The following is a 12,400-nucleotide window of genomic DNA, read 5'->3' on the forward strand; positions in this document are numbered from 1 at the left end:
TAAACCTTGGAGGCAGAGGTTGCAGTGAGCTGAGATCGCACCATTGCACTCCAGCTTAGGTGACAGAGTGAGACTAGCATCTCCAAAAAACAAACAAAAAAACTAAAATGAATGCCTGCTGCTCCCTCCCTTCCAACTGGAAAGGCAGAGAGGAAAAAGAAAGGAAGCTTTTTTCCCCTAGAGTTGTTCCAGGTTGGGACATCGGCAATGCACTTCCAGAACCACCTGCAGAGTCCAGCACAGGGCTGGTGTTGAGCCACCCTCATATTCTCCCAAACTGACCCCAGCTCTCCAGACACTCTCTGCAAGCAAAACAAACCTCATTTCCCTCCTTGTTCCCACAGGCTCTGAGACTTCACCAATCTCTATGTTTCTACCTGGTTCAACCCAGCCCCCCGATGTCCTGGGCTGGAGCTGCTGGGGTTGGTCACAGCATTGGACAATCAGACCTTGACTAGGGCCACATCAGGGGCACACTCATAGCCTAGTCCTCATGTGGCCAGATGGAGAAGGAATTTCAGGTGAGGTGGCTCATGCCTGTAATCCCAGTATTTTGGGAGGCCAAGGCAGGAGGATCATTTGCACTCAGGAGTTAGAGACCAGCCTGGGCAACACAGTGAGACCCCCATCTCTACAAAAAATAAAAAGTAGCTAGGTGTGGTGGCACATTCCTGTGGTCCCAGCTACTTGGGAGGCTGAAGTAGGATGGCTTGAGCCCAGGAGTTCGAGACCAGTCTTGGCAACATAGGGAGACTCCTGTCTCTATCTATCTACCTGTCTGTCTATCTATCTATCTATATTTATTTTTGAAACAGAGTCTCTCTCTGTTGCCCAGGCTGGAGTACAGTGGCACAATCTCGGCTCTCTGCAACCTCCTATCTATCTATCTATATTTGTTTTTGAAATAGAGTCTCTCTCTGTTGCCCAGACTGGAGTGCAGTGGTACAATCTCGGCTCTCTGCAACCTCCCACTCCAGGGTTCAAGCGATTCTCCTGCCTCAGCCTCCTGAGTAGCTGGGATTATAGGCATGTGCCACCAAGTCCAGCTAATCTTTGTATTTTTAGTAGAGACAGGGTTTCACCATGTTGGCCAGGCTGGTCTCAAACTCCTGACCTCAGATGATCCTCCTGCCTTGGTGTCCCAAAGTGCTGGGATTACAGGCATGGGACACACCGTGCCTGGCCCCATCTCTATTAAAAAAAAAAAAAAAAAAATGCTGGGCGCAGTGGCTCACACCTGTAATCCCACCACTTTGGGAGGCCGAGGTGGGCAGATCACAAGGTCAGGAGTTTGAGACCAGCCTGACCAATATGGTGAAACTCCAACTCTACTAAAAATACAAAAATTAGCCGGGCATGGTGGCACATGCCTGTATTCCCAGCTACTTAGGAGGCTGAGGCAGGAGAATCATTTGATCCTGGGAGGCAGAGGTTGCAGTGAGCTAAGATTGCGCCACTGCGCCACTCCAGCCTGGGCAACAGATCAAGACTCCATTTCAAAAAAAAAAAAAAAGAGAGACAGAAAGAAAAGGAATTTCTACTGCAACTCTGAGTGGGAAGAGCATGGGAGGAACATCTCTGGCTCTTCTCTGATGGGTAAGCTTGGAATAAGAAACCAAGTGTACCCAGCTCAGCCCTCTTCTCCAACCTGGCTCTAAGCACCAGAGGAGGCACCTGGGCCTGCTGAGCAGGCGGTGAACCCACAGAGCCGGGGCTTAGCCACACACAGCAACGCTCATCTCACGGGTGGGCACTCACACTTACAATCTGACACCTGCATCTTTCAAGTGGTTCAGACTCGAAAGGCAGGAAAAGGTGGTGTTACTTACTGAACCCCTAAAGCCTGAGCCACCTGCGAGGCCCTGCCCACTCCTGTCCCCATTATCTCCTTTTGTTTTATTTTTTTTTTGAGACAGGGTCTCACTCTGTCACCCAGGCTGGAGTGCAGTGGTGATCACAGTTCACTGCAACCTCCGAGTCCCAGGCTTAAGCAATCCTCCCACCTCAGCCTCCTGAATAGCTGGGATACCAGCTGGGTAGATGCACACCACCACACCTGGCTAATTTTTTCTGTAGAGACAGGGTTTCACCATGTTGCCCAAGCTGGTCTCGAACTCCTGAACTCAAAGTGATTCACTTGCCTCAGATGTCCCAGGTTGGCCTTAAACTCCTGGGCTCAAGTGATCCACCCACCTCAGCCTCCCAAAGTGCTGGGTTTACACATGTGAGCCACCACGCCCGGCCCTGACCTCAACTTCGACAGCACTTACCCCTGCTCACTCTGCCACACAACCTTCTTTCTGTTTCTGGAAAATGCCAAGTTCATTCTCATCTTAGCAGTGCTGGCCTTTCCTCTTCTGCCCTAGCTCTTCTGATCTTTGCTTTCTCTTCACCTCTCAGATCTCAGCACAGAGGCCTACCCTGCTCACTCAACCATGCAACTATGCCTCCATCACGTGACCCTGGTGTACTGGCTCAGAGTCTCCAAAATTACAACATGGTGGCCGAGCGCAGTGGCTCACACCTGTAATTCCAGCACTTTGGGAGGCCGAGGCGAGCAGATCACGAGGTCAGGAGTTTGAGACCAGCCTGACCAACATGGTGAAACCCCATCTCTACTAAAAATACAAAAATTAGCTGGGCGTGGTGGCGGGTGCCTGTAATCCCAGCTACTCAGGAGGCTGAGGCAGGAGAATCACTTGAACCCGGGAGACGGAGGCTGCAGTGAGCCAAGATTGCACCATTGCACTCCAGCCTGGGTGACAGAGTGAAATTCTGTCCCCACACAAAAAAATTAAAGCATGGACTGGCTTACCTGTTTGTTGTCCTGTCTTCTCCTCTATGAGATCTACGAGGGCAGGGTCTTGTCAGTTTTGTTCACTGTGGTGGCCCAGTTTCCCAGAACCTAGAACAGTGCCTGCAAAATAGCAGAAGCTCAAGAAAGATTGGTTGAATGAATAAACTGAATACTTCTCGGGAAAAAAAAAAAGATTTTTTTCTTTAATAGCAAAATAATATACGTCTTGGAAAATACAGCATACAAAATACAGAAAATATAATTGAGCACTTTTATGAGCATATCGATCATTGAATCGCGAGTCTGCATCGCCTATCTCTCTGCGTCTCTTGCGTGCGTGTAGGTATATAAACGGTGTATAGGCTTGTGGGTGTGCATGCATAGACAGTCCTTCTTGGGTACTCATAAGGGGGCTCAGACGCTCGGGTGCCCCTGAGTCTTAACCCCACCCCTTCTTCATCCGTCCTGTTCCTGAAGACGACCATGAAGGTGACTCTTCATTGAGAGCCTGGGAGCTTTTAGAGTAAGGCTTTGCAATGTAACCATGAGGTAGCTATGATCATCCTTATTTCCAGATGTGGGAACTAGGCTTCCCAGAGGCTGATGATATGACCAAGGCCACACAGCTGGCAAACAGTGATTCCAATGGTCTGGAGGTCCCTAGGCCTCTGTTCTCTCAACCTGGGGCTTTCAGTTTCCTCAAGTCTGATTATCTGCCCTCTTCAAGGTGCTGCTTAGAGGGTCTGGGGCTCAACGATGAAAACTGGGATGGGTCCCAAGGGTAGGTGGAGTAGTTACATCCACCAGTCCATAGACTCTTTGGGGCAAGCCCTGACGATGACCATACAGTGGGGCAGCCCCTTACACAGGATCTTCTCCGCCTCCTGACCCTCCCACCCCAGCCCCTGCAGCTCAAGGACTCTGAGCTTGGGCATAGTGAGGCAGGAGGAGAGGATTTCAGTGGGGGAGGGCATTTCTGGGGTGACGAGGGGACCCTGCAGGCACAGACTCTCCAGGGCCGGCATTCCCTCCAGGACAGCCAGGCCAGGGGCAGAGAGGCCCCTCACGGTCAGCCGGATCTTGCGCACATCTCGGAGGTGGCGGCTGATGGCCAGCAGGGTGCTGTCGGCAGACAGGGTGCAGCCCAGCACCTCGAGCCTCTGCAGATAGCTGAGCTCCTGCAGGCCAGCATCCAGCCCTGTCTCGGTCACACGGTAGGTACCACCCAGCACCAGCGAGCGCAAGGCCCGGAAGCGCGTCAGGCCCTGCAGATGCTCGTCACGGAAGGCGGGGACGCGGTCCAGCACGATGCATTCGAGCAGGGGCAGCACGGTGGGGTCCTGCTGCTTGTGGAGCCAGGCCATGGAGATCTCGCAGCTGTGCAGCTCCAGGGTCCTCAAGGTGCTGGGCAGGCTGGTGATGGGCACCATGCTCAGGTCGGCCACGTGCAGGCAGAGGCGCTTCAGGTTGGGGCACTTCTGGCCCAGGGCTCTCAACAGAGCAGGGGACAACTGGGGGGCCTGGGAGCCAGAGAACAGGTAGCCACCCATCCGCAGGGAATGGAGCCGGGATGCCATGTACCTTCGAAGGAGGTGCCACATGACTTTAGGTCGCATCTGTAAGAGCCAGAGATTGGGGTGACAGAGTGAGAGGTATGGAGCTTCCAAGGCCCCTGCTGGGCTGGAGACACACAACCCCGGGGTGGGGGATTCTGGTGCCCCGCTGGGCTTCTGCCCTTCCCTAGCCAGTCTCCTCCCCAGGTTCAACCAGATGGTTTGAGTGCACCATCTTGCCTGCTAGGGCTTTGAACAAATCTTTTTTTTTTTTTTTTTTTTCTGAGACAGGGTCTTGCTCTGTCACCCAGTCTACAGTGCAGTGGTGAGATAATGGCTCACTGCAGCCTGGACCTCCTAGGCTCAAGTGATTCTCCCACTTCAGCTTCCCAAGTGGCTGGGACTTGTGACACATGCCCAGCTAATTTTTGTGATTTTTAGTAGAGACGAGGTCTTGCTATGTTGCCCAGGCTGGTCTCCAACTCCTGGATTCAAGCAATCCTCCCATCTCAGCCCCTCAAAGTGCTGGGTCTACAGTCGTGAGCCACTGCACTCGGCCACTTAGAATAAATCTGGTAGGGGCCGGGCACAGTGGCTCATGCCTATAATCCCAGCACTTTGGGAGGCTGAGGTGGATGGATCATTTGAGGTCAGGAGTTTAATACCAGCCTGGCCAACATGGTGAAACCATGTTTCTACTAAAAATACAAAAATTAGCTGGGCATGGTGGCAAGCACCTGTAATCCCAGCTACTCAAGAGGCTGAGGCAAGAGAATCACTTGAACCCAGGAGACAAAGGTTGCAGTGAGCCGATATCGCACCACTGCACTCCAGCCTGGGCGATAAGAGTGAGACTCTGTCTCAAAAAAAAAAAAGGATAAATCTGGTAGGGGAAAAAAAGATACTAACAGAATCTATCTTTAGCAATAAATTTTTACCATTTTTTCTGGACTAAGAAAAAGAGCAGAGCAACACATTGATATTTTACCCCTTTCTTAATGATCACCTCCAGTAGAAATAAGCGACACAGAATAAAATTTTAAAAGCCGAAAACTACCCAGAGTAAATTAGGTCTATGTTAAAAAAAAAAAACAAAAAAACAAATGAAAAGGCTGGGCACGGTGGCTCACACCTGTAATCCCAGCACTTTGGGAGTCCAAGGCGGGCAGATCACCTGAGGTCAGGAGTTCAAGACCAGCCTGACCAACATGGAGAAACCCCGTCTCTACCGAAAATACAAAATTAGCCAGGTGTGGTGGCACACGCCTGTAATCCCAGCTACTTGGGAGGCTGAGGCAGGAGAATCGCTTGAACCTGGGAAGCAGAGGCTGCGATGAGCCAAGATCGTGCCGTTGCACCAGCCTGGGCAACAAGAGCGAAACTCCATCTCAAAAAAAAAATATATCAAAGCCTGGTACAGTGGAAGCTGCAAAAATAAACCCTGGGAAGTTAGACTTAGTAGAAAATAAAAAATATATATAATTGATTGCACTGGGCATTTCATTCTAAGTACATTTTATCTTAAAAAGAAAAAGTTAGCATGCTTACATCTGCCTTTTATTGCTGGATTTCTCTACTTGGCATCATAGGGCCTAATGGAAAAAGGAAAATTGTCTAATAACATATTCTTTATGTGTGCTTACAAAGGTGTTTCTTTTCTTTTCTTTTCTTTTGAGACGGAGTTTTGCTTGTTGCCCAGGCTGGAGTGCAACGGCACGATCTCAGTCACCGCAACCTCCGCCTCCTGGGTTCAAGCGATTCTCGTGCCTTAGCCTCCTGAGTAGCTGGGATTACAGGCATGTGCCACCATGCCCGGCTAATTTTTTTTTTTTTTTTTTGAGACAGAGTCTCGCTCTGTCGCCCAGGCTGGAGTGCAGTGGTGCAATCTCGGCTCACTGCAATCTCCACCTCCCAGGTTCAAGCAATTCTCCTGCCTCAGCCTCCCGAGTAGCTGGTACTACAGGCGTGTGCCACCACGCCCGGCTATGTTTTTTTTGTATTGTTAGTAGAGACGCGGTTTCACCATGTTAGCCAGGATGGTCTCAATCTCCTGACCTCGTGATCCGACCACCTTGGCCTCCCAAGGTGCTGGGATTACAGGCATGAGCCATGCGCCTGGCCTTAATTTTGTATTTTTAGTAGAGACAGGGTTTCTCCATGTAGGTCAGGCTGGTCTCAAACACCCGACCTCAAGTGATCTGTCCACCTCAGCCTCCCAAAGTGCTGGGATTACAGGCATGAGCCACCGCACCCGGCCAAAAAGGTGTTTCTACATCAAACTCTTCCATTCACTGAAGAAAATAGCTTATCATCAATCCTTCAGAAAGCATGCTTACATTTGCCTTTTATACATGCATATATATACCCATGTAATACAAACTGTATTAGTCTATTTTCATGCTGCTGATAAAAACATACCTGAGACTGGGAAGAAAAAGAGGTTTAATTGGACTTACAGTTCCACATGGCTGGGGAGGCCTCAAAATCATGGCAGGAGGTGAAAGGCACTTCTTACATGGCGGCGGCAAGAGAAAATGAGAAAGAAGGCCGGGCGCAGTGGCTCATGCCCATAATCCCAGCACTTTGGAAGGCCGATGCGGGCGGATCACGAGGTCAGGAGATTGAGACCATCCTGGCCAACATGACGAAACCCCGTCTCTACTAAAATACAAAAAAAAATTAGCTGAGTGTGGTGGTGCATGCCTGTAGTCCCAGCTACTAAGGAGGCTGAAGTAGGAGAATCGCTTGAACACGGGAGGCAGAGGTTCCAGTGAACTGAGATCGCACCACTGCACTCCAGCCTGGCGGCAGAACAAGACTCCGTCTCAAAGAAAAATAAATAAATTAATTTTAAAAATACAAAAAATTAGCTCAGTGTGGTGGCACGTGCCTGTAGTCCCAGCTTCTCAGGAGGCTGAGGCAGGGGAATCACTTGAACCCAGGAGGCGGAGGTTGCAGTGAGCTGAGATCATACCACTGCACTCCAGCCTGGTGACAGAGCAAGACTCCATCTCAAAAAAAAAAAAAAAAAAAAAAAAAATTAAGAAAACGAGAACAAAGCAAAAATGGAAACCCCTGATAAACCCATCAGATCTCATGAGATTTATTCACTATCACGAGAATAGCATGGGAAAGACCGGCCCCCAAGATTCAACTATTTCCCCTGGGTCCCTCTCACAACACATGGGAATTCTGGGAAATATAATTCAAGTTGAGATTTGGGTGGGGACACAGCCAAACTATATCATTCCACCCCTGGCCCCTCCAAGTCTCATGTCTTCACATTTCACAACCAATCATGGCTTCCCAACAGTCTTCCAAAGTCTTAACTCATTTCAGCATTAACCCAAAAGTCCACAGTCTAAAGTCTCATCTGAGACAAGGCAAGTCCCTTCCACCTATGAGCCTATAAAATCAAAAGCTAGCTAGTTACTTCCTAGATACAATGTGAGTACAGGTATTGGGTAAATGCAGCCATTCCAAATGGGAGAAATTGGCCAAAACAAAGGGGTTACAGGGCCCATGCAAGTCTGAAATCCAGTGGGGCAGTCAAATTTTAAAGCTCCAAAATTATCTCCTTTGATTCCAGGTCTCACAACCAGGTCACACTGATGCAAGAGGTGGGTTCCCATGGTCTTGACCAGCTCCGCCCCTTGTGGCTTTACAGGGTACAGCCTCCCTCCCAGCTGCTTTCACAGGCTGGTGTTGAGTGTCTGAAGCTTTTCCAGGTGCATGGTGCAAGCTGTGGGTGGATCTACCATTCTGGAGTCTGGAGAACAGTGGCCCTCTTCTCACAGCTCCACTAGGCAGTGACCCAGTAGGGACTCTGTGTGGGGGCTCTGACCCCACATTTCCCTTCCACACTGCCCTAGCAGAGGTTCTCCATGAGGGCCCCACCCCTGTAGCAAACTTTTGCCTAGACATCCAGGCATTTCCACACATCTTCTGAAATCTAGGCAGAGGTTCCTAAACTTCAATTCTTTTTTTTTTTTTGAGATGGAGTTTCGCTCTTGTCGCCCAGGCTGGAATGCAATGGCACGATCTTGAGTCACTGCAACCTTTGCTTCCCGGGTTCAAGCGATTCTCCTGCCTCAGCCTCCCGAGTAGCTGGGATTACAAGCATGCGCCACCACGCATTTGTTCTATTTTTAGTAGAGATGGGGTTTTACCATGTTGGCCAGGCTGGTCTTGAACTCCTGACCTCAAGTGATCCGCCTGCCTTGGCCTCCCAAAGTGCTGGGATTATAGGTGTGAGCCACTGTGCCTGGCCCTGAACCTCAGTTCTTGGCTTCTGTGCACCAGCAGGCTCAAGACCATGCGGAAGCTGCCAAGACCTGGGGCTTCCACCCTCTGAAGCCACAGCCCGAGTTATACGTTGGCCCCTTTCAGCTACAGCTGGAGCAGCTAGGGCACAGGACACCAAGTCCCAGGGTGAACGCAGCACAGGGACCCTGGGCCCGGCCCAGGAAACCACTTTTTCCTCCTGGGCTTCCAGGCCTGAGATGGGAGGGGCTGCCGTGAAGGTCTCTGACATGGCCTGGAGACATTTTCCCCATGGTCCTAATTAGGTTCCTTGCTACTTATGCAAATTTCTGCATCTGGCTTGAATTTCTCCCTAGAAAATGGGTTTTTCTTTTCTATCACATAGTCAGGCTACAAATTTTCCAAACTTTTCTGCTCTGCTTCCCCTATAAAACTGAATACCTTTAACAGTACCCAAGTCACCTCTTGAATGCTTTGCCACTTAGAAATTTCTTCCACTAGATACCCTAAAACATCTTTCTCAAGTTCAAAGTTCCACAAATCTCTAGGGCAGGGGCAAAATGCCATCAGTCTCTGTGCTAAAACATAACAAGAGTCACCTTTACTCCAGTTCCCAACAAGTTTCTCATCTCCATCTGAGACCACCTCAGCCTGGACCTTATTGATCATACCACTATCAGCATTTTGGGCAAAGTCACTCAACAAGTCTCTAGGAAGTTCCAAACTTTCCCACATTTTCCTGTCTTCTTTTGAGCCCCCCAAACTGTTCCAACCTCTGACTGTTACCCAGTTCCAAAGATGCTTCTACATTTTTGGGTATCTTTTCAGCAACGCCCCACTTACTGCTACCAATTTACAGTATTAGTCTGTTTTCACGCTGCTGCTAAAGACATACCTGAGACTGGGAAGAAAAAGAGGTTTAATTGAACTTAAGTTCCACATGGCTGGGGAGGCCTCAAAATCATGGCGGGAGGTGAAAGGCACTTCTTAACATGTTGACGGCAAAAGAAAATGAGAAAGAAGCAAAAAAGGAAACCCCTGATAAACCCATCAGATCTTGTGAGACTTATTCACTATCACAAGAATAGCATGGGAAAGACTGGCCCCATGATTCAATTACTTTCCCCGGGTTCCTCCCACAACACGTGGGAATTCTGGGAGATAGAATTCAAGTTGAGATTTGGGTGGGGACACAGCCAAACCATATCATGAACCAAGAGAGAAAGAAACATGTTTTAATGAATCTTCTCAGGCGGCTGAGGCAGGAAGATGGCTTGAGCCCAGGAGATGGAGGTTGCAGTATGTTATGATTTTGCCACTGCCTGGGTGACAGAGTGAGATCCATCTCAAAAAAATAAATTAGAAAAAGATAAACTGCAGAGCATAAATGTTATGGGCTACCTTTGACAGAGGAATCAAATCTTCCTTGTCAAATTTAGACCCGTGTGGGTCAGCAGAAATTGACTGGAAATAGTGGCCACCGAATGGTAACTCACAAGGGTAGCAGTTAAAGTTGGTAAAATTTTAAATGCACACAAAACCAATGGACGAATCAACTTTTCCTCGCAAAACCAACAACTAAGTTTCAACAACTGAGAAAAAGTTTCATATTATCAGGCCAGACACTGTGGCTCACACCTGTAATCCCAGCACTTTGGGAGACTGAGGTGGGGGGACAGCTTGAGTCCAGGAGTTCGAGACCGTCCTGGGCAACATAGCAAGACTGTCCTTAAAAAAAGAACTTCAAAAGCAACACTGTATTAAAGGGAGTTACAGATGGATATATACAGTAAAATTGTTTAAAAGTAGAACACTATCTAAATAGTAGAACAGCATTACCTGAAGTTTAGAAATACATTACTAACACTATAATTGTTTTTGGACACACACATATGAAGTAACGTAAAAGGAAGGGTGCAAATCCACTTTATAATAGCAATTATCTATGAAGACAGTTTCAAAAAGGGCAACAAATATATCTATAAATGTTTTGAGCCAGTTGCTGTGGCTCATGCCTGTAATCTGAACACTTTGGGAGGCTAAGTCGGGAGGATCACTTGAGCCCAGGAGTTCGAGACCAGCCTGGGCAGCATAGTGAGACTGTCTCTACAAAAAATAAAAAATTAGCAGGTGCAGTGGCGAGCGCCCGTGGTTCCAGCTACTCAGGAGGCTGATGCGAGAGGATCGCTTGAGCTTGGGAGGTCGAGGCTGCAATCGCCCCACTGCACTCCAGCCTGAGCAGCAGAGCGAGACTCTGTCTCAAAAACAAAACAAAAACTTGATAACATAGTCATAAATTAGCATTTATCGAATGATAAATATGTGCCAGACTGTTCTAAGCCCTTTCCCTGCGTGATCTCAGTGAAGTCCCACAATAGCCCCGTGAGGCAGGTACTGTCCTTTATCCCCATTGCAGGGATGGGGAAATTGAGGCCCTGAGGTCGAAGAGGAGCTGGTAAGCGATGATGCCGAGATAGGCCCCGGATCGCCTGGCTCTAAATCCCCAGCCCGGGCCCCGACACACAGTCCCAGGGTGGGAGAGGTGGCCTTCGGGGTCCGGGCACCGCGATCGCGGCCCAGGCCCGCCCGGCCAGCTGCGCGTACCGTGTAGAGCGTCAGGTCGACATGTCGCCACAGCCACCGGTCGTCCACCAGCCTCTTCCAGCGGTGACAGACCCTGGGGGAGGGGACGCGCGGTTAGAACGACCCCAGCCCCGGGCCACAACGCATCTCCAGGTGCCAGCTGCGCCCTCCGCCCTGCCCTTCCCCCCGGAGGCGGGGCCGCACCTGGAGATGCGGATCCGGTCCCGTACCGGGAGGTAAGAGAAGATCTCGAGCAGGACCGAGTCCGGCAGTTCGACCAAAGTCGCCATGATCCTGCCGACACGCACTTCCGCTTCCGGTTAAAGAGACCCGAGGGGTCCTCCTGGGGGCGCCGAGGCGGCTGACAGGGCGGCGGCCGCGACCTTCCCGTAGCCGGTCGAGAAATTTGACTTTCCTCTCGCTGGGAAGTGATTCGGTCCCAGGGCCGGACCAGCCGCGGATGGGGACCAGAAACCAGCCTGGAAAGCGTGGCTGAGGCAGTGAGAGGTTTGCGGGACGTGGCTGAGGCGTGATTTGGCCGCGACTGGGAACTAAGACCAAGTCCGGAAGGCGGGGCTGGAGTGAGGCGAAGCTCGGAGGCGGGGCTAGAGACGAGGACCAAGTCCGGAAGGCGTGGCTGGGGTGGGGTGAGGATCGGAGGCGGGGCTAGAGACCAGGACCTAGCCCAGAAGGCGAGGCTGGAGCGGGGCGAGGCCCTGGGGCGGGGCTAGAGGCAAAAACCAAGCCCGGAAGGCGTGGCTGGAGCGGGGCACCGCCCAAAGGCGGGGCTAGAGACGAGGACCAAGTCCGGAAGGCGTGGCTGGGGTGGGGCGAGGATCGGAGGCGGGGCTAGAGACGGGGACCAAGTCCGGAAGGCGTGGCTGGGGAGGGGCGAGACCCGGGGACGGGGCTAGAGGCGAGGCCCAAGCCCGGAAGGCGTCGCTGGAATTGGGCAAGGCTCAGGGGCGCAGCCAGAGACCGGAACCAAGTCCAGAAGGCGGGGCTGGGGCGCGGCTACGGGGCGGGGCTAGAGACTAGGACCAAGTCCAGAAGGCGTGGCTGGGGTGGGGCGAGGATCAAGCCCGGAAGGCGCGGCTGGAGCGGGGCGAGGCCTAGGTGGGGCTGCAGACGAGAACCACGCCTTGGAGGCGTGGATAGGGCGGGACGAGGCTCGCAGGGCGGGTAGAGGCTCGGACAACCGCTG

At 51.1% G+C, this 12,400-nt stretch overlaps 1 protein-coding gene across 5 annotated transcripts; it reads right to left on the reverse strand.

The window, feature by feature from the left end:
* Nucleotides 1-2,973: 2,973 nt before the first annotated feature.
* On the reverse strand, nt 2,974-11,748 carry FBXL12 (F-box and leucine rich repeat protein 12). Of its 5 annotated transcripts, none has more exons than XM_063599856.1 (4): nt 11,427-11,564; nt 11,218-11,290; nt 5,899-5,942; nt 2,974-4,413 (listed from the first exon to the last, which is right to left on the reverse strand). In XM_063599856.1, the coding sequence occupies exon 4, from the start codon at nt 4,411-4,413 to the stop codon at nt 3,592-3,594; it is 822 nt and encodes a 273-aa protein (XP_063455926.1). In that variant the 5' UTR covers nt 5,899-5,942; nt 11,218-11,290; nt 11,427-11,564; the 3' UTR covers nt 2,974-3,591. The 5 variants fall into 5 exon arrangements, with proteins under 5 accessions (XP_063455926.1, XP_063455925.1, XP_003809654.3 ...); XM_063599855.1 differs by lacking the exon at nt 5,899-5,942 and adding an exon at nt 6,807-7,011; XM_003809606.7 differs by lacking the exon at nt 5,899-5,942 and having other exon boundaries at nt 11,401-11,748.
* Nucleotides 11,749-12,400: the final 652 nt, after the last annotated feature.

The sequence above is a fragment of the Pan paniscus genome, chromosome 20 (assembly GCF_029289425.2).
Source record: "Pan paniscus chromosome 20, NHGRI_mPanPan1-v2.0_pri, whole genome shotgun sequence".
Lineage (NCBI taxonomy): Eukaryota > Metazoa > Chordata > Mammalia > Primates > Hominidae > Pan > Pan paniscus.

Bases quoted from the DNA above. Each gene is read 5' to 3' on its own strand.
- FBXL12 (XM_003809606.7), bottom strand. From the start codon at position 11,486: ATGGCGACTTTGGTCGAACTGCCGGACTCGGTCCTGCTCGAGATCTTC. The intron at 11,291-11,400 runs GTGCGGCCCCGC...CCCCTCCCCCAG, and splicing joins GACCGGATCCGCATCTCCAG to GGTCTGTCACCGCTGGAAGA. The intron at 4,414-11,217 runs GTACGCGCAGCT...TGGCTCTTACAG, and splicing joins TCGACCTGACGCTCTACACG to ATGCGACCTAAAGTCATGTG.